Below are 24516 nucleotides of genomic sequence, written 5' to 3' on the forward strand. Positions count from 1 at the left end.
TGTCGCCATCTTTTGGACTAAATCTGGACTGACTGAGATGTTGGACATTATTACCTGTAATCTGGTATAAGTTTAGCGTCAATCACATTTCATACACTGGATTTTACACAGAATTTCTGTTCTACTGACACAAAAGAGGCTGTTTTGGATAGTGTTTTTCTTATATTGTTGGCAACAATCTTAGTGTTTGTCACTTCGTCGTTTTTGTCCAAAGCAGAGCCAACGATCAAGATCTATCCATTTTCTTACCGAATCTTAAAGTGGTTGCCTTATGCCGATATGTAAGCGTTGTAGTTGCTGCTTCAAACCATCAACTAAAAGCAACTTTACTTTGCATTTCATGTGGTATTATATCTATGTATTCGGTCCTAAAAAACTTCTATTGAATTACGGTAGGAATCTTCGTCCTCCATGTTGACTACCGGTGTAGTTTCTATTGTTGGCCACAGGAGGGCAGCGTACGACAATGAACATGCACTTGTTCTGAGATAAACGCAGAAAGATGAAAAATAAAAAAAGTGCTATAATTATTATTTTTTTTAAATGATTATGGTTGATGTAGTTTATCATTGATGTATTTTAATCATCACTAGTTTGCTACAGTAACTTTTTTATTTTTTATGTTTGTAGAGATGGGTACAATCACGACAACTTTATCTAAACAAAAAATAAACCACTTCTTTCCATACAAACACGTCCAGGAACAGAATCCAAAGCAGAAATGACTCATTGCTAATTTATAAGTACAGTGCATTTAAAATGTTTCCGTTTTAAGATGCCTGTGTTGAGATTTGCATTATGAAGTGGCAATTATCATCACAGCGGTAGCCATCAGTATTCATTCCCTCCTCACACAGGGTGGCCGGCCTTCTGATTGAAGGGCTCTGGAATGAAAAGCACATTAATGAACCTCTGTCAAATGCGTCACTCTGATAATTGTGTGGCGATTTCATGGTCAATCTCATTCATTGAACATTTCATTTGAGGCCAAAGACTCTTCATTTGGTTTGTATCATCTTCTTCTAACAGTGGTCAATATTACAGTTTCTGACTGCAGAACAGCCCAGAAGAAGGTTGTGAGTTATCACATCTGACAGAAGAGAACCGCACACTGTGACCATTGAAACATTTGTGTTATTTAGGGCAGCGGCTCAGATTGGTGCTCTGATTGACTAGAAACATGCCAACAGGAAACAACTGCAAACACGTGCAAAACAAAATCTCAAATCACAAAAATCTCCAATTGCTTTTCCGACCCATAGGAAAGAAATCACACAGGGACTGTCTTAATACCACTGACCTTTTCTAAACTCAATCTACAGAAGAAAATTTGGGGAAAATGTTTCGAAAGTAACCAAAAGCACAAATATAGAGAAGAAACATCTGTTCTTGTACAAATCATATAAATAACGTCTTGTTACCTCCGGATAAAGTTGGATTTTTTTATTTATTTTATTTGATGTATTTTATCTTTGTATTACAATATATTGTTTTTGAAAACGTTAAAAAGTACAATATAATGATGGACATGGGAGCTCGTGTGTATCTTGATGGGTGTGAAGAGCAATAATGAAATGTCAGTCTGTAGCAAGAGGCCAAGCACATATTTTATTACAGACACAGAGATCAAATATTGTCTCAGAAGACAGTCTCAGTAAAGAGCCTGTATTTGACTTTAAATGAGTTCAGTTTGTTGGACTTGATAACAACATAAATGGAAGCAGATAATGAACATTTTCTGAAGTTTTTAGATCATCTTGTCATCAAAGGGACTCGATTCTCATCTGTTTTAGGTGAAGTTGAAACTGCTCACTTTTGTGTGAATCTATGTTTCTGTTTCTTTCTTCCTTCCCTGAACTCTGACGCTCCTACAATGGAAGGCTTTGTCCTGGCTTATCCAAATCTCTGCCTGGGCTACCTGTGTTTGCTCAGATCTGAAAGGCTGATTCTGAGCACATACCTTCAGCTCCAGTCTGACCGGTGTTTTTAACGTTCATCCTGAAGCGCTCAGTCACAGCATTCCCGGTACTTCCCTTTGTGATTCCTTAGAGTCACCAGAGCACAAAAGGATCGCCAGCTCACATTTGATGACACAACAGTAAGTCAATGTCACAGCTGAGACGGGAGTGACGCACGTGGGAAGGTATGTGGTTGGGCAGAGATTATAGATCAGTCATCTCTCCGTGCACAGGAAATCACAAACTTTTTAAAATCTTGTTTCTGGAGGTTTGCGGCTCGTCATGGGACCTGCGTTTGCAACGCAGTCTCACTGTTTTTGCACTGACACATGCAGTTTCATGCCTTCCGTCACTTTTGAAACAATAGAGATCAAAGATTTAATCAGGCACCTGTGAATCAGACAACCTCGTCACTGGGTACAAACACGCACCACAGTATTATTAAAAAAAGCAAAATATTCATTGTTGTTCTCACGTTATTCTTAAATCTTACCAAAAATGCTTCCTTTTCCTGTCTTTTTGTATCCAGGTCAAAGGTGAAATGCATCCCATGGGAGTGCAGCCCCTCCTTTTTATCTTTTCCCAGCCCCAGGAGGACTCTGGCTGACTATAACGGCCGGGATAAACAGGCTGGAACTGTCAGCTCACGGATGCATCGCCATCAAACCTCGAGCGATTTTTGAAAGGCATCTTAGGGACGCTGCCAACAGCCATCATTTGTTCCAGTGTCACGAGTGCTGATGTCTGCCAACAGGATAGGACATGTATCTAATCTAATCTTTAATTTAAGCTTTAAGATCATCACGAGAATGGAAGTTGTTCAGGGTTTTTTTTTTGTAAAATGACACTTCATATTATTTTCTGGTTGCAGCAAATGTGGGGTTGGAGCCAAGAGTGCACGCACCTGTGTTTAGTCTGGAAATGAAAGGCAGAAGGAAGGTGTGGCTCCTGGTCACGTATGATGTGCCCCGGCCTCAATACAGTTTGGGCTCTAGCAAAGCTCAAACCTGCTCAAACTACAGGTTCTTTGCAAAAGATCCTCAAAACTCTTGTGTACGCTCAGATTGAAGGAATAATGCCCCTCCATCTTCTACCACTTTCCCCTTGATGGAGTTTTTGGGGGGGGCTGGAGATTTTAGATACACCCTGGACAGGTTGCCAGGTCACTGTAAACAACCATTTGCACTCACACTGGGGTCACACTATTTCACTGTGGGAGGAAACCCAGGGACCCAGGGAGAACAGGCAAGCTCCACACAGAAAAGGTCCTGGTTGGCTCCTAGGGGACTTGACCCCTCACCCTTCTTGCTGTGAGGCAACAGTGGTCACCACCACAAGTTGCCAAGGTTGACTTCACATTCAAAGAGCATCCGGTTATGACCCATCCATGTGCTCAGCGGGACTCTCCTCCACACCTGCCTGTGCACACATCCCATCATTGGTTTATACGAGGAAGGAAAACATACAGTAACTTAAAAACCTTGTGTAACAGCAAGTGTGTGTGTGTGTGTGTGTGTGTGTGTGCCTTGTGCAGCCAGAATGTTTGCTTTGAACTTACAGATGTTTTCAGCTTTAGTGCACCGGTGTCACGCCTTCGCTCTGGCTTCACCTCTGACCTCTGACCTCTCAGCATGTCACACTGGCACGAATGCTGCTCTCTGTTTGTTCTTAATAACGTGAGTTAATTAGTGTCTTGTGACATGTATGTTTTCAGGTTTCATCTTTTTTAGTTCCAGGCACGTCGTTGCCAAGATCTGCACTTCTTTTTGAAACGCAAGACAAAATACTGCACAAAACCGGCAAATGTGGCCGACAATTCTCCAATTTTAAAGATGGAATGAATTAGGGCTGAAAGACGTGAGGAGGAAAAGCAGCACTAAAAAAGGAAAGCTATGAAGCACAACTATAATTATCTCATCTTGGATGCAGGCTTGTCTGACAGATTTACAGTGCGAACATTTCTCTCCTTTTTCAAACCGGCGTTAGAGTTCAGTCCAACCTTCAGTGCTCAAAAGCTTGGCTCAAACTCTCAGCACACTCAGCTGATCTCCAAGGCAACAGAGTTCGGCTGATTCCCGTCTCTACCTGAAAGGCTTGGGGTTCGTTGTGAGCTCTCTCTCACGTCCTGCTTGCATTAGTTGTCTGGAATCGTTCAGTTCATGATAGTTGCCTGTTCGGTTGGTGTTTATGGCTCCTACACAGGAACATGGAAGGGCCCGTAGCTGCAGTGTGGTGCTCACTAACGCAGCTTTGTGAAAGTTTCCATCCACTAAATTGCAGTAAAAATGGGCTAGATGAGTTTATTCTCTGCACAGGCGTCTGCTGAAGTTGCTCTAGCTGTTATTTTTGCATATTTACTGCAAGCGTCAGTGGACTTTAAAAATAAACCAGGAGTCAGTGAGTTCACACTGCAGATGAAAACGATCATCAGTGCAGCTTCACACAGCCATTACGCACACATTCTTTATGTAATAGCTGCGTAATATGCACAATTCCGCATCTCTTTAGATTAACATTCGCCACCAAGAATACGACAGTGTGACACCAGCTGACGGTGAAACGGCACATTCTCAAAGTTTTTAATGACTCCTCTGTGGGTAGAGATGTTCGGGCCCCTGTCACAATTGCCCTTTGTAGAAATATGGCTTTTGATGGGATTAAGTTTTACGAAATGTGCTATTTGCGCTTCATCTCGCGCCTGCCACACGCTCGCTTATCCTTCACCCGGCTGAACATGTCGGGCAGCAGATGGTTCAGGGCTCATTGTTGAGCTATCTGCTCAGTAACAGCCTTTGTCCTGTGCAGCCCCTCATACTGCAGCACCACAGCCGCCACACCTGTCGCCATCCCTCACAGACGCACAAGAGGACGGAGAGACACCTGAGGGGGGGCTGTTAGTCATTTTATCCACTCCTGGGTGTCCTCCAGGGAGCAGCAAGGCGATTAACAGAGCCAGCCGTGATGCAGTTGTTCTGAGCTTACTGTGGATGGGGGGGTGTTGCAGCTTTCAGTGACATCAGTTGCTGACGCCAGCAGAGCGCCCACTCTGTCACAAAGAGATTATGATTAATACTTCTCTCTCTCCATTGGCTCATCTGAAGTGGAGCTGGGATTTTGTTTGCCATTTATTTCTAGGTAAAATCAGTTAAAACGTTCACGTGTGAGGCTGATCGTACTTTGGTCACTGGAAATAGACACATCTAACTAAACCTTGCTTTATTTCTGCACTGTTCTGGTGCTGTGAGTCTTCAGTAAAGCTCTCTGCTTCGCTCCATCTGACTTTTAAACCTTCGGTAATGTTAGTTAAAGACTTTCAGTACACTTTCTTTAACACTGGGCTCCATTGTCGAGCCTTTCCCTCATACAAAAGTAATTGCTAAAGTTCATCCTAATGCAATTCTGCCAAGAAGCCAGAGAAAACAAACAGTGGATCAGTGTCTTCTCGTTTTAGTTGTGAGGGGAAAGAACTGACGTCACTCTGCTCCCATATTTGAATCAATAAACACCGTTTACACGCAACGCTTGCGCTTTACCCACATGCGGGCCAAAACCAACCTAATCCCGCTTTAAACATGACATGACACCTGTTATAATCACTCAGGAGTGTTCGTTAAATGCCAAGAAGGATTATGGCAAATGCCAAATCGTGGATTATGGAAGCCTTCTGTACCTGCGCGTGTGAATCTTTCCCTCTCACCTCTTTGGAAAGGCCCCAGGCTCCTGCCTTAAGCTCATTTGCGTGTCTGCTGTGCGTTGTCTGTCCGTGTCGCACAGCACATCAGCATGTCCACAGAAACCAACATATGGCTTAAAGCGTTGTGTTTTTTTCCACAGTCTTAAAGCCTGTCTGGTGGACTCTGTCAGTTCTGCGGGGATGGGGGGGGGGGGGGGGGGTTGGATGAAGCACAGCTGCTGTCTGACGTAAATGCAGCACAAACACTCTGCGTCTGTGGTCACAGCCCCTCTGACAGCTCTAACCAGTTAATGGGTTAGCTCACACTCTGCTGAGCGCACCCACAGCTCCCTTCTACGCTGTAGCTAAACCCTGTGACGGATGTTACAGTCAAGCTGAACTGTCTATTGACACACAGGATGGGGAACAGTAACAAATGTGATCTGTAATTAATAATGCCAGTTGGGGCTGCTAGTGGCTAGAAACTGACCTGTTTCCGTGTCAGAGGCTGACAGAGCAGGATTTTACTGAAGGGTACAGCTTTACAAATATGGGTAGCTCCAATTGGTGTAAAATGGCTATAATAATTATAAACACACATCTGTTCCATTTCAGAGAAACTTGCACCAAAAAAGTTTGAATTTCCATGTGTTAGAGGTCAACAATAAATTCAGAAATGTATTTTGGTTGTTTATTTTGAGGCATTTGATTATAAAATGAAGATGGTTAACACTTTTCTCATTAGCTGTCTTGATTTGAATAATTTTAATGGAACTGACACTATTTTGCTGCTGATATTAACTAATATATTGTGTGAATAGTTGCATCATGCCATGTGAGCGTGCACAAACCCCCACCCTTTGGAAACCAAGCCAGCAGAGCGGATTCCTTCTTGACGCTATTTTATTACGCAACCAGCCATAAATGCCAACCATAGCGCAGATGATTTGTTTTCCCAACAACAGGCTTCCATTGTGAGGCTGTGAGACAAATATGACAAGAAGCAGAAGCTGCACTTTGCTGCAGAAACAGCGCTGAAGGGGAATTATGCTGAATCCCCCCCTTAAGTCAAGTCTACTGATCAACAGAGCAGGAAGCAGACCCACTGAGACCCCCCCCCCCGGCTCTGTATATTAAACTGAGGGCTGGAATTGGAACTGAAAGTGACGTGCATGTGCAGAGATGCACCGCTGGTCGGGCAACTCTGATAGGTGTGCAGTGATCTCAGCGTGTGGCTCGGTTTAGGTAAGGGGATTGTAACTGTGCCCCTGAGAGTTTGACGCACGCTGCTGACATCATCACCCGCGGCTCCTTTTGACCGACCGTCTATTGAGCCGCTCGCTGTCGCAGAGGAGAGACCAAAAGGAGGAGGAGGAGGGAGAATAATCATCGCCTGTGCGAAAAAGAAGGCTTAATGAGGAAGAAGGGAGATGTTGAGAGAATTTAGGATAATTCCAGCAACAGCAGAAAAGTTTTTGTTTTTATGGAGAGAAGTCAAAGTGGCTGATTTATCAGACCGACCCTCTATCAGCTCCCCGCCTGACCAAACCTAATCTGCAATTAGTGTATTTTTATACGATTGTTCCTGCAGGAAGTCCACCTTCTCCCTGTCTTTGGGTTATAATTAAGGCAGCAGAAATGTCAGCATACACCTTCTGATAATTACAGACGGAGTGTATCACACTGAGATAATAATGTTGAGTCATAGAGCAGCAGGGCAGGGGAACATGGGAGGATTTTCAGGCTGATATCATTTAAGATAGGTTAGAATTAGAACAAATTAGAAGAGGTGGTTGTTTTTCCTGCTAAAGACAACAAGGGTTCGAACATTCACGGTCGCTTGACCTTGTAAATATTTATTTTCCTGAAATAAAAGGTTGACATTTACAAGGTGGAGAGCCTATAGTGCAAAGAGATAAAACATGAAAGAAAAAACAGGGTGCAGGGTGTTCGGCGAGTGGAAACAAGCAGCGTCTTTGTGTCGCACTTAATCTGAGGTTAATCATTAAAGTGAGCAGCGGGTGGTCCGGTATCAGATGAAGAGCGCAAGTGAGCGCTTGGAGAAAAGAGGGAAAACTGTTCGACTGGTCTGTTTATATTGCATTTATAGTGCACAAAATGACACAGAGCAAGTCCTTTAGCTTGTAAATATATCAAATGCAGCTTGGAGAGTTTACAACTAGAATAGCTTTAACTTATAAGCATAGTGTTCATCAAAGAATGGCTTAGAAGAGATCACAAATCAATTCCAAGGCATCTTTTTCGCCCAATGGTGGGAGGCTTCACTCAATCAATGAGCCGCGCCTGCCCATCACGTTCAGTCGGACTCAGGCCGACAATCTCCCCTCTGACAGACGCTCGACAAATAAGGTTCAATTAAATTAGAGGTACTTGAGCGGCAGCTGCATCCCCAGTTGTTACCGAGCAATGTGCATGTGACCTCGCCGGTTAAAGATGGCAGCGTGCAGATCCTGGCATTCAGTGGCTCCTCATGGAAGGAATTTATGGCCGTCTTTACTTTGGAACGTTTGATTTTGAAATTTAGTTTGAAAATTATTTTATTTTCCATCGTTGATGCCAAAGAGTAACATGAAATCATTTGTGTTTATTTAGGTCTTTCATACCCGGAGTTAACCTGGTGTGGAAATGGATCCATCATGGTAAAAATAGACCGATTTCATAAACGTGTCAGAATGCCACATTTCTGGATGTGCTGTTCTGCAGCATGAATAAAGGAACCATTTCACACACGCTGCAGACGGGTTCTCCTGACATGGTGACATTTTGCAGTCGTTTCCTGGTAATGGGGCAGAATTGAAATGAAGAAGTGGTTTTGTTTCGGGACATTTGTACCTGCACTTCAGGAAACCTTTGTCTGAACACGTAGGACTGACCTTTTGACACCAGCTCTTGCTGTCCATTTTTGGCTATGGTGCGGGTGCGGAACCCCTCCCCTCCTCCGTCACTGGTCGAGGCTGAAAGGCCTCGCACTCACATGGCAAGAGCAGGCGAACGCACAGATGTCCTGAATGTTGTTGCTGCCTCCTTCACCCAGCTTAGGTCTCTTAATCCATGCTTAGCTGTCCTTTTCTCTGGCAGACTTCTCTTAAACGGTCCACCACCAAATTAAAACCACATGACGCTCCGCTCACCTCGGTGCCAGTTGACTTGGAACAGACTGTCCCGCTCTGGGATAAACAACTGGGTTAAAATAAGTGAGCAATTGTTAAATGTGAATGTAAATCAAACTAAATCTAAATAAGGTTTATTACGGAATCAAAAAGTCAGAAATGATCGTTTCCCCCACTTAAATTAATCTCCATCCTAAACTATCATCCATTTGTCAAAGCTCCTCTCTGCATGTGTGTTATTAACTCCAGACTTTTCCCGCTTCCACTGCTGACTGAGTTTTTATCCGATTTAGAGGTCCAGCTGATCAACCATATGGTCTCTCCAAATGATGACAGCAAGAGTTTTGTGCGGTGTCCCCACACGTTCTGTCCAGACTGAAATGTCTCAACACCACACTTTAGATTGCATTGCTTAAGTCACATTTGAGGACAGGTGAATTTCCCTTCCCATCACTATAGCAGCACCACAGAAGCAAGCAAGAAGGTGTTGTACCTGTTAGCTCCCCCCAGTTAGTCATGGTTCCAAAGCCAATGGACTAGACACTAAAATGGTGACATAAACTATTAGACAGGGGCAACATTCACTCTACCTGACCTAAACGCGTACCATAAATAATAAAAATGTCACATGAGCACATACTGCTGACTAATTAATTTGTCCTGGAGTGCTGTAAACTCATTTCCTCTCAACTTTCCCAGAGTCATTTTAGTATTCTTATTATGTTGAAGGAGATGTATTTGAAGAGGAAAATCCTCATAGAAGAAAACTGAGCACTCATCATTCTGTGGGAAAAGATACGACCCTGTCACATAACTTAGTGTTGACATGGGCCTTTGTAGCTGTTCTGGAGCTTCTTGCTAACCAGACAAGAAATTTGGAGCCTGACTCTGTGAGTGTGAAATTTGCACTTTTTATTCAGAGCTGCATGCATCAAGCTGTTAGAATAGAATATAACAATAGAATAATTACAATAGAATGTTAAAATAGAATAAAGAATCCGCACACTAGCACACCCAAGACAGTGTTAGAGACACTGCAGACTACAGAGAGCATGGACAGAACTACAGTAATCCTATAAATCAGACAGATTCCTGACTCAGTAAAGAGACCCAAATCATGCAAAGGTGCATATGTGTGCACTTGTGTGGACAAAATACAGAGTGAGGTGTGTGATGATAGAGATGAGTGAGTATGGTTCCAGTCAGCTGTGGGTTATCTGCACTCCTGACTGGTCTGAAGTGCATACATCACTGGCTTATATCACTGGGTGGAAGATAAGGAGGAGAAACCCTGCTGTTATTCCACCCTGGCCTCAGCCATCCTGTGGGTGGGCACGCAGACTCGGCATGGGTGGATTTGCAGACTTGCACTGCAGACATGGCAAAAATGATATCAGCCTCAGCAGTGCACCTGTGCTTGGTGTAAGTAAGGCCCACGGTCGTATGTGTTTACATAGAATTGTCTTTAATCCACAGTGCTATCATGCAGGTTTGTGGTGTGTGTGTGTGTGTGTGTGTATGTGAGTGTGTGACTGTGAATGTCAGCTCATTTGTTTTAAACCAATACATCAAATCCATTTCATCACAAGCAGCTAAATTCTGTCAATCCTTGTATTAGTATAGAATTAAGTGTGTGTGTGTGTGTGTGTGTGTGTGTGTGTGTGCATGTGTGTGTGTGTGTGTGTGTGTGTGTGTGTGTGTGTGTGTGTGTTTCATCAAGACCTTTAGAAATGACAGATACTCTCTCTTATTGTCCCAGCTGACCCCTCTCCCAGAAGGCTCACTGTTGTTTATGTTCCTCCCTTCGTGTCGTCCCATTTCTCTGTTTAATGCTCTATTTTATGTCCTTTGTGCTTTATCTGCACCCCCCCTCCCCCCATCACGAATACTATCATCTTTCCAGGTACTCCCGCTCTGCTCAGGATAACATTCTGCTGTATGACGCACACAGCTTTGTTTCCAAAGAGGCTTTTGCACGCTTACATGCATTCATAGAGGTTGTTTGAAGCTGGTGTGCAGCCAGGTATTCACACCCAGCGATAACTGACACCGCAGGATTACTGCATCTGCATCTCTGCTGGTCGCTGCGCATTCCTGAGCAGAATGGGCTGGTGTGGTGAATGGTTATCATATGAAGAGAGAAGAAGTTGTTATTTTTCTTCTTGCCCCCAACTCAACTTTTTGCGACCTCTTTACATGACGACCAAAGAGAAAGATTAAGAACATGATTCATGCACTTTTAAGAGGTGTCAGGAACTTTAGGGAACAGCTTAATCATTGACATGAAGCTTTTGTCCAACATTCGTGTTGGTTGGGCAGTAGCTGTAGGGCTACAGCGTTCCACTTTAAGTTCTGATTGTTAGGGTGTTGTGATGTTTCTCTAAGCTGTGTAGAAATGCAAGCTAGCAGGCTAATCCTTCTGTCATTGGGTTTTTAATGACGACACTGCAGTAAGACAATTGATAGCATTGTTTCTGAAGTTTCCACAAAGATTCCAGAAAGATCTCCTATTGTGTGTCTAAAGCCTTGTAACACTGATCCCGTTTCCCTGTTTCTCTACCTCCAACTGAACCCATGGCTTTTGGAACATCGTTAACCAGTCGCTCGTTGTAATGGACAAACGCGCTTTATGAGCAAAAACCGAACACAAATTTTGAACATGGAGAAAGAGGTATGTGTGTTTGGTGGGGGGGGGCACTCATCACTGAAATTGTTTGTTTGGGGAAGGCTAGCGCTGGAACTCCTGCATGACAGCCTGACGCACAAGCTCACGAGGACGGTGTTCGCCTGCCAAAGTCAACAAGCACAGACAAGACCAACATTAATTACCACAGAAGAATGGTACCTCTGTCCTCCATGCAATACAATGGCACCAAATGATCAGACAATGGCCCTTTTTACAGGCTGTTGGAGGCCACAAAACCCAGGTGCAATTTAAATGGATAAATAAAGCAAGGCAAGTAAATGGAACACAAAAATTGGGTCTGCTAGTGGTATTAATGCATTATAAACTGAGCCTTGAACAATTATAAACAGTTCTAAATTAACTGTCATGAATGGGTGTAACTGTGTAATATTCAGTTAGACAAAACAAAAACTTTACAGCACACTACCAACTTAACAGTGACAAATAAAAGGAAAAGAAGCTTGTAAAAGTCTTAATACAGTGTTTTAAAATAGCTGCACACACGGTCTTGAGGATTACTAACAGCAACAGCAGCATTGGTGGTCCAACCGCAAGGACTCAGGGAAATTTATGTCATTTTATCTGAAACTCTGTGATATAATGGCATTTTTCCCAAAACTGCCCTTGAGACAAACATTGCATTGTGAGTGTCCCTTCCAAAAAAAGAATTTCTGTTTCGTTTCTTGACGATACACGCGAGGAGAACTGGTTGTACATTAGGTCTGAGTGCCGTTGTTGGTTGTAGAAAAAAATGACTTGAACTGGGGCTGTTTGTGAGATGATAAGAGAGCATCCAAAACTCTGCTGGGGAGCTCTGACCTGGATGTTAGAGGCAGCTCCTGAAGGTACTTAGAGCTCCTGGACGTATATTACATTATCATCCATACATCCACCCTTCATATTTCTGTTTCTGCGGCTCATTATTAGCCAAGGTCACAATGTGCAAATATTAGCATAGCATGTTAGCAGTGTCACCATTGGGTGTCAATAGACATTCACTGAAAGCTTGAGCAGACTGATCATACAAGAATGTTGGCATGGAGAGTACATTTGGGAAGAAGTTTTGTTGCTGACTTCTGTGTGTTTGAAAAAAAAAAACGAGGTCAGCTGATGTTTAATAAGCGCTTTATGGCAGATCCTATCTGTTGTTGAGGTTAGGACTTGCTTTTTCCCACAGGGTCATATTTAATCTTGTTTTGCTGATTCGTATCCGCATCTGCCGTCTTGTGATCTGACCTTGAAGTCGATTTCAACTTAGATGGTCAGTAGCCCCGGGACATTTTAGTAGAATTTGATACAGTAGTTGGACGCAGTTCCATGATAGCAGTTTAATAGCCTGATCATTACTTGGAAAGAATCCCAGTCTTTGAGTCTTGTTTGCCTCTCTGATGATGCTATCTAGGGTGGTGGACAGTGTGAGAGGACATTTTGTACACCGTGAGAAGCCTGACTCATTACTTCCTGTATCAATTACAGCAGCATGCATTGACGACACATCGTCATTTAACATCAGCACATAAAAATAGCATGATTTAAGAAAATGAGAATTTAAAGAGGAAATTACCCAACGCGAAATAAAAATATCACCGCTGTGTGAACAGAGGCGAGAATAGAGGTTGAACGTAGAAGTAGGTTTTTATTTTAGGATGATAAGACTGTTGCAGACCTTCATGGCCCCCATATTCAGTGTGAATATAACAGCACAGAAATCCAGTCCAGACAGGCCTCCAGCTGTTCCTGCACTCAAACGTGCCTCAGAAGTCACCTGCCAGCACACACCAGCATTTTGGAAGAGTTCGGATACAAGTGCGACGTTGTTCAGCTCCTTCACTTTTGTGTTGCTCTGCAGATATTCAGCATGTGATGTGTGAGCAAGCTAATCTTTGTTTTTCACACCTTCAGAACAAAAAAAATCAAAAGCTAAATTTGAGCCACTGCAGCAACAGGGCTGAATGTTGACTGTTCAATTATCAAGTAAGTGACTGGAAACATTTTACATGTTTAATTCTATTTTCACTTTCTGTTCAAAGGTAGAGAGGGTGAGTTCGGATGTGTGTTTGTGTGAGAGAAAGATAGCGGGGAGGAGATAGAGAGAGGGTGTGTGAGAGAAAGACAGAGAGATAGTGTGGGAGAGAGAAGGAGAATGGAGAAAGCGAGAGTGAGAGAGAGAGCACGTAGGTGTGTGTGTGTGTGTAGGGAGGGGGGGTGTCATTTCCAGTAATGACAACCTGTTTATGACTAGAATCCTTGTTGCTTTAATTTTCATTTCATTACTTTAATCCATATTAATCATACATTTCCATGAAACTTGACTTTAGCAATGATCTACAATACTTTGATTGTGAAGTTGCACCTTGTAGCTTTTGAGATGCTGTAACACTGAGTCCCTATTAGCTTAATACTCAGGACCCAATAATGGACACATTGGACGTTGTCTCACTACACACGATCTGATGTTGATCATTAGCCTCTTTATTCAGCCCAGTCAGACATTTGGACTTGGTTGCGTGCCAGTTATGTAACTGTCAGGAAGTTCGGGAAATGCAGAGCGTATCACATGAATGTGACAAATGGATTTCAGATGCTTGTTCACAGGAAGAGTGAGCAGAGGTGCAGAGGGGGGTGCGGGGGTTGTACAGTAAGTGTACATTAGTACTCTGTGTGACCTTTGAGTGAAGACATGATGTCTGTGGTTTTGAACCTCTTAACAGAATAATCTGGTATTTACGCTCACCTACACAGTCATCCCTCATGTCTGTAGAGGTCATTACTCATCTCATCTGACTGTGATGATGTTTATGTCAGGAGGGAAAGGCCGAATGCGTTATCACTATCAACGTTTGGGTCGCACAGGTTGTAAACACCTTATACAGATACTGTTGTGATCCCCAGAAACAGAGGATTTCTTTATTCTAAACATTCTGGTTTACATTTTGTATGTTCATTTTTACAAGTGAAGCACAAATAATTTCTAAAAATGCTAGAAAACTCAGAACCATCATTGAACAACAACAAAAGCCTCAGCGCAAACTTCACAAATAACCCTGGTGGCGTTGTTTTATTCGTGCAGCAGCAGCGATGATTCACCATCTGTCAAACTGTGGCTTATTTCAGCTTGTTTCCACATACAACTTTCTTCTCTAAATCTTTGGGAAATATTTCTTATGTTGTTTATTATTCTCTGCTAGCAGCCTACAGAAGGATGATATCTAGTCCTTTGACTTTAGTGGCTACTTTATTTACATCACATGTGGAAACAGCCCTTGTTGGCCAAAGTGCTCAGCTGAAAAAAGTAAATATAAGATCTCTAGTTGGAGAGATCTGGAACAGTGACTGAGAATGTCACCTCAAGTCTTAAACCTGGGTCAGAGTTGCTCAACAATAATAAACGTATTTGCTATAAATGGATCATCAAGGGAAAAGTATAAGGGCTATAAAATTACCCTTTGGGGGATCCGATGAGAATAAGGGGTCAGAGACAAACATTCTTTCAAAAAACCAAGATAAGATTAAAAAAATAAAATATTCTGTGACAGACAGCTTTAAAAGCAGCAATCATATCAAAAAGCACTAAAACAACAGTTACTAGAGGCAACAGCCAAAAGCTGATCGTTAAAAACTCTTGAAGCCAAATCTCAGCAGCCAGACAACCAGATGGAGACCCGATGCACATGTTGTTTAAATCATTTTGAAATGAATGCAACAGATCAAAATCGCTCATCTATAAACCCTTTGATATAATTCAGAAAGAAATCTAAAACTGGAGAGAACTGGAAGATTGTGAAGGGATTGTTCCATAAGAGCAGCTGCAAGGTTAGCATGTTTAAAAGCAGCTGGGACACACCCTGAGGTCAGAGATGTGTTCAGCCTGAGGTGTGTTCAACTTTAGTGCTGGACCCAACGCTCAAAGTCGAACGCTGCTAAGCTATAGATGGCAGATATTTACACACCAGGATATATGTTCATCAGCACTGAGAACTCTTTCCGACTGCAACTTTAACAACCAATAATTAAAAATGAACAAAAACATAAAGGAGAAAAACAGGAACTGTAGTTGATAAAGCAGTGTTTAATGAACATATTTAGATAACTTTCAACCGATTAGAATAGGGTAGAATCATAACCTAGTCAATTGAAAAGCAAAATAATCCAGTTCACCAGCTACTTCCTCATTCTGTTTCTGATGAAGTCGCGCGCTACCGCGCGTTGGCCATAAGCGGGGCAGTCCGCGTGCAAAAGCCCGGTAGAGGGAAATATCACGTGGTGACACGTCTCTAAGACTGACGTCACCGTCCCCATCTCCCAGCAACCCCACCATCAGCATACGCGTCACCGCGAGGCCGAGCCGCACGGTTGCTCAGCAACCCGGGCCTTGCGCGAGGGTTCGGCCTTGCCTTGCACCCAGCTCGTAGCTCTGACGCGAGTGTGACGTTAATGAGGTGGGTATCAATTTGTTATGGTGGAGGGAGGAGGAAGAGGAGGAGGAGGAGGAAGAGGAGGAGTTCCCCTGAGTGAGTGCCGAAGCCTCGCTCTACATTCCGCCAGAGCGCACAGGCACACTCCGGCCGCAGCCCAGTCCCGGCCGCATCCACTTGTTTAAACTCCCGGCGAAGAAGGGAAGAAAAGTTTTCCGCATTTCGTGTCGCCGAATCGCCGCTTTGCTTGTGGAATGATTCAGGTCTCACACGAGAACTTTGCGAAGCGTCTGAGGAGGCGGTTTATGTCCGTGTGAGGTAGGAACGGAGCTGCGGAATGTCTCCTAATACTAGTTCATTTAACTTGCTGCTGTTGGTAATGCGGGTCTATGTTTATCGTTTAAATCATCCGAACTACGACTTTCGTTTTCGCTCCTGTTTATTATTCTCTCGTATTTATTGATCACTGTCGAGGTTTAATACCTGTGATAGTTCAGAGCTAAAATATGAATTACCATTTACATTTGGCCAGTTAAGAATTTACCATTTGCTCCTTTCCTGTTATCGACTGATATTTTCTAAAATATAAATTATGACAACACTGTACCAATATTAATTTTATGCTTTTATATATATTAGGGTAATCTAACCCGTATGCGCAAAAGTAAATTATCCCTGTTATATATCAAGTATTTATTTGAAATCACAAAATAAAAATAATGTCTGTTTGTCCTTGCAGGTGTGTTCGCCTTAAACCTGCTGCCACCGTCGCTGCACCATGGTGATCATGTCAGAGAGCAGCCAGGCAGCTCAGTCCCGACCGGGCCTGGGAAGGCCCCTGCAGGTCGGCTTCTATGAGATCATCCGCACCCTGGGCAAGGGAAATTTTGCAGTGGTGAAACTCGCTCGACACAAAGTCACTAAAACGCAGGTCAGCAGCTCGCCTCCTTGTTACGTGACTGCACTTTAATGCACCCCCCCACCCTCCTACAGCCGGACACGAATCCCCTTTATGTTGCTTTTGCAGGTGGCAATCAAGATCATCGACAAGACCAGACTCAACCCTTCCAACCTGGAGAAAATTTACAGAGAGGTTCAGATCATGAAACTGCTGAACCACCCCCACATCATCAAACTCTACCAGGTGTGTGTTCTCTTTCATCCCCCTGCAGCGGAGCCACTGGGCATGTCATTTTCTATGCAGTCGTGCAGGATTGTGTGTGTGTGTGTGTGGGTGGGGGGGGGTTGTCTGGAGCATAGTCAGCCTGGTCTCTGCAGGCTCTGTGTGCAGGAGGGCAGCATGACCAAATGTTTGATTGCGACAGCTGCATGCAGAGCGGATTAATACGAGTGTTTTTCTGAACCACAATGAAGGTGCACGGAACGTGCCGCATCACTGCTGTTAGGATGTGGCGATGCCTGTGCGACTGAACGTTATTCTGCTTCGTTCGCACCTGCTTCTGCTCATGCGAGTGCGTCCGAATGAGAATAATCCCGTGTCCCAGTCTGTGCCGGGAACTGTGCACGTTTGGAGTGGTGCGGTGGGGCAACACAGACGCCGCCGCGTTGCTAGAGATTGTTCCAGGGATCTGTTTATTAAGCCTATTAGCATCTGTTGCGGCTGAGTGCAATGTGTCTGAGCGTCACGTGAAGGACTCCCTGCAAAGTCCAGCTTTACTCCTAATCAAATTGAATACTTAACGGGAAGAATCCGCTTTTCAGCCTTGCGAGTGCCTGAGCACGCAGCTGACAACAAACGCACGTTTCTCTCTGTTATTCAGCCTGGATTTTTTGACCCTTTGTTTCGCTCTGTGCTGCTTCGCTGTGCTGGGGATTACTGGCTGATTTAGAGCTGCTGAAGGCGTCCCAACTGCAACAATCACATCATGGAATTTTTTATTTTTTTAATTGCGTTTCCCCTTATTGACATTAGAGCAAAACCCCTACGGATGCGATAGGCTGGTGATATTTTGATTCAAAATGGTCGCTCCATCCCTTGGAACAGGTTGTATTGGTAACTGATTTATTTATTTTTTTGTCGATGGAATCACTATAGTCTCCAACACATTTGTGTCCACTTGCGTGTGATTTTTTTATTTATTTTTATTCATATTTTCCCTCACCTTTTCAAGGTCACATGGTTAGTTCGACCAGCACCCCTGTAAAGGTGCAGCCATGGCTGTGATGTCAAACATAGATGTCCTCTGTCTGTAGTGCCCCAGGGTTGGGGAGGTGATGTAGTCAGATGGTTAGGGCACAGCGTTGGTAAGAAGCCTTGTACACAATTACATTCCCAGAGTGTTCTGTCATACTGGCATGAGAACGTCTTGTGATTCAAGAGTCATATTTTAGGTTTCTTTGGGGGCTGGCTGTGTTTACGAAAGCCATCCAGAAATCTCTCTCTTCCTCTCTTTGTCTCCTGGTGTTGACCTTGTATCTGTCACATCCTCATGCGCTCTTCTGGGAGAGTTTAAGGGCCCTGAAAGTGTCGCCCTTGTTCTCCAGAGCCGTGACGTCAGCAGCACCACAAGGTGACAGAGCACCAGAGAGCTGCTTTATCTCACAGATTACAGTTAGCTCCTTGCTAATGCATGTTTGTTCTTTAGCTGAAACGCATCAAGCTCTGCTATTCAGAGAATCTCACCGGCATTTATTTTCCGAGTTGGCCTTTCAGCATTTTCTCAGCAAGCTTCAGCTTTTTAAAGGAAATTGCTTTGTTGTGCAACCACAGCCTCGCTGCCCTGAGGGCTCCTCCGTGAGGTGAACGGCTTGGTCATAACATCTTTCATTGCTGCGAAGTTTGAGCGGTCGCGTTGAGTTGCTTCGGTTACATGAGAGGGATCCATGCGAACGCTCTTCCTAGAAATAGGCTGTCACTCTGAAAAAGAACATCCTCTCATCTGATATAAGGAAGTGGATGACAGCTGGATTGTGCAAAACCGTGCATCACCAAAGGTCATGCTGGTGTGTGTGTGACACATTTTTGTGGAAGTATGATGAGGCGGAGGGTTCGTGGCCAGGAAATGTTTCCTAGAAAAGCAGAAGACTGAAGCGAAAGACTGCATTTAAAATGCATTAGTCTTGATCATAAGCTGCTGCCGATGGCCCAGTTCAAACTCGTTTTCCTGTCCCTCTCAGGTCATGGAGACCAAAGACATGCTGTACATCGTGACTGAGTATGCAAAGAACGGAGAGATGTTTGGTGAGTGTGGCCTTCTCCCCGATATTCTGACACACCTACCCAACATTTAACGGCGCTCTGACCAAGACGTCTCCTCTCCCTGCAGACTTCTTGACATCACACGGCCGCATGAGCGAAGATGAGGCCCGAAAGAAGTTCTGGCAGATCCTGACAGCCGTGGACTACTGCCACCGACACCACATCGTTCACCGCGATCTGAAAACTGAGAACCTGCTGCTGGATGCCAACATGAACATCAAACTGGCCGGTAGGTCGTCCTAATATAGTTTTCTCTCATCGTGTGTCCTGGTGCTGCCCAATATGAATCATCGCGTACATTTATTTTAATCAGAAATTAATTTGTTTTCACTTGAAGAAAGCATTTCGCAAGGGGGAGGTTGTAATTAAATCCTTCTATTTAAATCCTTGTGCTGCCTCTCTATGTGATTAAGTGTGAAAAATTACTTCACCAAGACTAATAAATGAGGGCTAATGAGGTTGGCACACACGCACAGGCCCGCTAGATTACATTACAGCCTCGTAGTGGTGCGAAGCACAACAGGAGCCACCTTGTGTGAGAGGTGACACGGCACTAATGCTGCCTTGCTCTGCTCAGCTGCTCCATTAATCTGAAAAACAAGACCTTTTTGACCTTCAGTCACCATAGTTACTAGAAAGTATATTTGAATAACAAAAAACTTGAAGCTTTTTTTTTTTTTTTCCCCAGATTTTGGGTTTGGAAATTTCTACAATGCCGGGGAGCCTCTGTCTACGTGGTGTGGCAGTCCGCCTTACGCTGCCCCTGAAGTATTTGAAGGGAAGGAGTACGAGGGGCCTCAGCTGGATATTTGGGTAAGCTGGTACAAGGTGGATTTCCAAATGAGGAATTGCTTGAGTCTCCTTATGTTAATCCGGACCTTCTGTTATTTCCCTCACAGAGCCTCGGTGTGGTGCTTTATGTTCTGGTCTGTGGCTCTCTTCCATTTGATGGAGCCAGCCTTCCTGCACTCAGACAGAGAGTCACAGAGGGTCGATTCAGAATCCCTTTCTTCATGTCTCAAGGTACGACAACAGTTAACAACCGCCGACCATTTACGCTAACACTGGCTATAACTGCCGCTACACTGCTCAAACTCCAACGCTCATTCCTACTTTAACCTCCGCCAGACTGTGAAAATCTGATCCGTAAAATGCTGGTGGTGGACCCGACCAGGAGGATCACAGTGGCCCAGATCAAACAGCACAGGTGGATGTTGGCGGACCCGACAGCTGCACGCCAGATCCTCTCTCATTCCCTGACAGAGTACAACTCCAACCTGGGCGACTACAGCGAGCCTGTGCTGAGCATCATGAACACCCTGGGCATCGACCGCCAAAAGACCATTGAGGTGCCTGGAAACGTTTGATTACACCAGCTCTGACCTGCACATAGCCTCATACTACACCACACGTGGTCCAAATGACCACTGATAGGGACCGAAGGCAGCAGCTTTGTGCTGGTGTTTGGACCAAAGTCATTAATCTTCTTTTTCCCCTCCATCAGTCTCTGCAGAGCAGCAGCTACAATCATTTCTCTGCCATCTACTACCTGCTGCTGGAGAGGGTGAGAGAGCATCGCACACAGCAACTGAGCCGCCAGTGTGGAACCTGGGGCCAGAGGCCCAGGAGCACCTCTGACACCAGCAGCCCAGAGGTGAGCACCGCAGCTGGAACCGTCTCCTGTTTCACCACTCGTGCTCCAGGTCTAAAATGGCTCCGACTTTCTGCTTCATTTTAGACGATCGTGGAGTCAACAGACAATTTTAGAAGTGCAGCATTTTCAATGCCGCCCAAAAGCAGGACTCCTCCTTCTCTCCACTCTGAGAAGGACTTCGAGCAAGGTGGATTATTCCAGGTGAGCATACGGCACTCAGCAGGTGGGAGGGTCACACCCTGCAGTTATACAGCAAAGGTCTGATACACAGGTCACCCTCAGTGACGGCCTTGATTCTCTTTCAGAGGGTGGTGTTTCCAGTGGAGGCCAGTCTCAACAGGCTGCTGTGGAACCGCTCCATTTCACCCAACAGCCTGCTGGAAACCAGCATCAGTGAAGAGGTGCGACCGAGGGACCTAGAGGAGGAGGAAGCCACACAAACTCTTGGTCCCCTTCTTCCTCCCACCACAACTTCTCGCAGGCACACTCTGGCTGAGGTTTCCACCCGATTCCACCAGTGCAGCCCTCCATGTTAGTGCGCCATTCATACACGCGCAGTGCACGTTTATCCGCAGACACTCGGTCTAACTTTAGCCTCCTGTCTTTTAGGTATTGTGGTGAGTCCCTCGGATGGAGCCTCGTCTGACAGCTGTTTGAAATCCTCATCCAGCCCAGCGCCATCTTTGCAGGGCGTTCTGGGTGAGATTTCAACCCCTCAGGCCTCAGGGGCTGAAGGTGGAGCCTTGCTGTCTGCCGGAGCCCCCCTGGCCCTCTCCTCCCACCTCCAGCCCCAGGCCCAAGGCAGCCTGCCTGCTGCCAGCTTCCAGGAGGGCCGCAGAGCCTCAGACACCTCCCTCACTCAAGGTGAAAATAGAGCATGAAAACAGAATCATGTGTCATTAGTGAACGTTGTTTTCCCCTTTTTCCATGTCCGGAGTGTCACATCCATTCATGGGTGCAGCCTTGGATGACCTTTTTAATGCCTCTCCACAGGCCTCAAAGCTTTCCGTCAGCAGCTGAGAAAAAGCACACGCACTAAAGGGCTTCTGGGATTAAACAAGATTAAGGGCCTGACCAGGCAGGTGGTTCCTCCACCCTCCTGTAACCGCGGCAGCCGGGGGTCATTGGGCCCCACCCTGTCAGAACACCGTAGCATGCTGGAAGAGGTCCTGCATCAGCAGAGGTACCTGTGATTAGCAGTCAGATTTGCTGAGACTCATAAAACTGTAAAGAGTTTGAGTTTGTGTGAGATTAAGTCAGATCTGATGTTTTCCAGGCTTCTACAGATCCAGCACCAGTCCCAGCCTCAGGTTCAGGCCCCTCAGCCCGGACCAGCACAGAATCCCTTGCTCTTTCGGGCCCAGCATCAGCCACCCTCTCCTCCATCTTCCGTGTTTGCTTCCTCTGCCATGTTTGACAACTCCTCCATCCTACCTCCTCAGCAAGCTCCTGTAGCTCTGCAGCACAACCCCTGGCAGCGAGTCCTGGACACCTCCTCCTCCACTGGCTGCTCCTCATCCTGCTCATCCTGCTTCTCTTCCTCTCTGTCCCCCGTGGCCTCTGCCGCTTACCTTCTGGAGGCTCGTCTGCACATCAGCCAGCAGACGCCCCCTCATCTCCACACGGGCGTCAAACTGCAGCCCCCCTCCGCAGGACACTGCACCTTTCCTTCTGCCGTTCCCAAGTCGACCGTGTGGAGCATGAGTCCGGTGCCCAGCGCAGATGCCGACATGCAAGATTTGGGTCTGACGTCGCAGCAGCAGCTGAGCAGCTGTGTGATGGTGAAGTAGAACGTCCAGCTCAGCTGCTGCCGTCTCTGGAAGATTTCTCAAAAAGTTGACTTGACTGTGAGTGCTGAAGAAAGATGAAAAGAAGCTGGAAGAACAAACAAAAAAGATCTGTAAAAACCACAAATTTACAGTTTCATGAACTGCGGTACACAGAATGTGTCAACACTGGTGTGTTATCTTCTGTTATAAGCTAAATACCAAGCAATAACCAAACTCTAGAAAAAAGAGTCAGACAGAGAGAAAAGCAATAACAAACAGGATGATTTTCCAGCTCCCTGAGCCTCCCAAACTCACTTACACGAAGAGCTGATATGATCCGCAACAATCACGTCTCATGTTTTGATGTTGTTTTTATTACAGGGAGGTTCCCGCTCTCAGTGTTCTTCATTTGACTGATAGAAGACCAAAACATTCCTTTAAAAACATGTCCCTTCGCAGCAAACGGTGCAGGGGACATGCCGTTTAAAGCTCAAAGCTTTAGAATCACTTGCCGAAGGATTTCCTGGTGTTTTATGTTTTAACTGTGATGTTGTTTTATTTTCTTCTGTGCAAGGTAATGATAGTGAAGCAAGTACTGCTTTTACCTCAAGCTGCAAAATGACTGCTATGTCCTCATCGGCCAAACTAAAAGAAAGCAAAGCTGCTGGTTGAGTGATGGCACAACTGGTACATCAGTCAGCTTGGTAGCACTTTACATGTGTGGAACTGATAAGGATATTATTTGCTTTTGAAAGCTTTAACTACCTCTTCAGGCAATTCAACAACTAGAAGAACCAGCAATTGAGTGTATAGAACAAAGTCTGTGGGAACAGTGCAATATTTACATTAAAATACTAAAGAACGAAGAGGTTCTACACAGGAGGGTCAACATATTAATGCGTAATTGCCAGAGGTCAGTTAAAGTTTGCTCGTCTGTGTCTGTTTGTTGTGCTATCGAGCTGACTAGGACGGGTACTAGTTACGTAATGTAATAACCCCAGACTGTGGAAACGGAGCTGAAAGACTACATCATTTCAAAATGCTGTTTTTTCACATGCTTGTAGGAAATGTGGGGGTTTAACCAAAGATTGAAGAGCACAAGATCTGTTCTATAGCAAGTACACTACTGACTTTTCACTTGCTGTCTCAAAATGTAGCATGGTTGTGTGCTAATATTTTTACATGATCACATTAGTTTCTGCTGTGAGAAAACTGCCACCACCAAACCCCAGCGCTACATATGTTGTTATTATCTATAGCATTTACTATCAGGACCATGATCTTATTCATTTTTGTACTTTTTTAGAAAAAAAATGAAAAAAGAATGTAAAAAAAAATAGCAATAATGTGCTAAAGGTTGTATTTCTTTGTCTGTAAATGGCAGAAATGGTCAGGAACGATCGGCAGCAGACTGGCTAAAGGCAGCAGCCAGTTTGGATGTTGTGTAAGCGTGTGTGAGGTGTGTCACATTGTAAGCTTGGCTAATGCTCTCACTTCCATGAAACACCTTGTAGAGAAGCAATGTTTTTCCAAACCTAGCTGTACATTGGAAAGATTCAGTGCTAAAATTCAATCATTTTGGTTGACTGCACTTACTACCAACACTTGTGCCTTCGTGTGAACAAACTAAAAAGCAGATGTCTTCATGTTATCTCCAGAGCCCATTTGATATCTGTCTTCTTAGTCTCTCAATTGAGAAGCAAAAAAACTGCACTTTATTCCTCTTGTTGCTGATATTTTTTGTTTCTCATGACAAAAAAAGTCACAAAACTATTGAAGCACTTAAGACTCTCGATGCAAACCTGTAAGATTGATCCCCCCTTTTTTGATACTTTGGATAAATCTTTTGTTATTTTCCCTCCTCATTTGTTACTTGAGCATCTCAGTGTGTGTGTGTGTGTGTGTGCGTGTGCAAGTTTTGTGTGTAAGGACAAAAACAAAGTAGAATGTCAGTTCAAGTATATTGTTTATTTATGTGGCTATTTATTAAAATAAAGTTCACTTCCTAAA

At 44.5% G+C, this 24516-nt stretch overlaps 1 protein-coding gene and 1 long non-coding RNA gene across 2 annotated transcripts; one reads left to right on the top strand and one right to left on the bottom strand.

Moving 5' to 3' along the window:
- Positions 1–557: 557 nt before the first annotated feature.
- On the bottom strand, positions 558–2445 carry LOC130530361 (uncharacterized). Its single transcript, XR_008951818.1, has 2 exons — positions 1961–2445; positions 558–884 (listed from the first exon to the last, which is right to left on the bottom strand). It is a non-coding gene; the product is annotated as an uncharacterized LOC130530361 (long non-coding RNA).
- A 13482-nt stretch (positions 2446–15927) lies between these two features.
- sik1 (salt-inducible kinase 1) lies at positions 15928–24516 on the top strand. The gene is made up of 14 exons (XM_057037747.1): positions 15928–16181; positions 16603–16794; positions 16891–17007; positions 19002–19065; positions 19151–19312; positions 19772–19896; positions 19983–20106; positions 20212–20432; positions 20588–20737; positions 20822–20938; positions 21043–21268; positions 21347–21601; positions 21731–21920; positions 22014–24516. The coding sequence occupies exons 2-14, from the start codon at positions 16642–16644 to the stop codon at positions 22525–22527; spliced, it is 2418 nt and encodes an 805-aa protein (XP_056893727.1). The 5' UTR covers positions 15928–16181; positions 16603–16641; the 3' UTR covers positions 22528–24516.

The sequence above is a fragment of the Takifugu flavidus genome, chromosome 1 (genome assembly GCF_003711565.1).
Source record: "Takifugu flavidus isolate HTHZ2018 chromosome 1, ASM371156v2, whole genome shotgun sequence".
NCBI lineage: Eukaryota > Metazoa > Chordata > Actinopteri > Tetraodontiformes > Tetraodontidae > Takifugu > Takifugu flavidus.

Bases quoted from the DNA above. Each gene is read 5' to 3' on its own strand.
- sik1 (XM_057037747.1), top strand. From the start codon at position 16,642: ATGGTGATCATGTCAGAGAGCAGCCAGGCAGCTCAGTCCCGACCGGGC. The intron at 21,602-21,730 runs GTGAAAATAGAG...GCCTCTCCACAG, and splicing joins AGACACCTCCCTCACTCAAG to GCCTCAAAGCTTTCCGTCAG. The intron at 21,921-22,013 runs GTACCTGTGATT...GATGTTTTCCAG, and splicing joins GAGGTCCTGCATCAGCAGAG to GCTTCTACAGATCCAGCACC.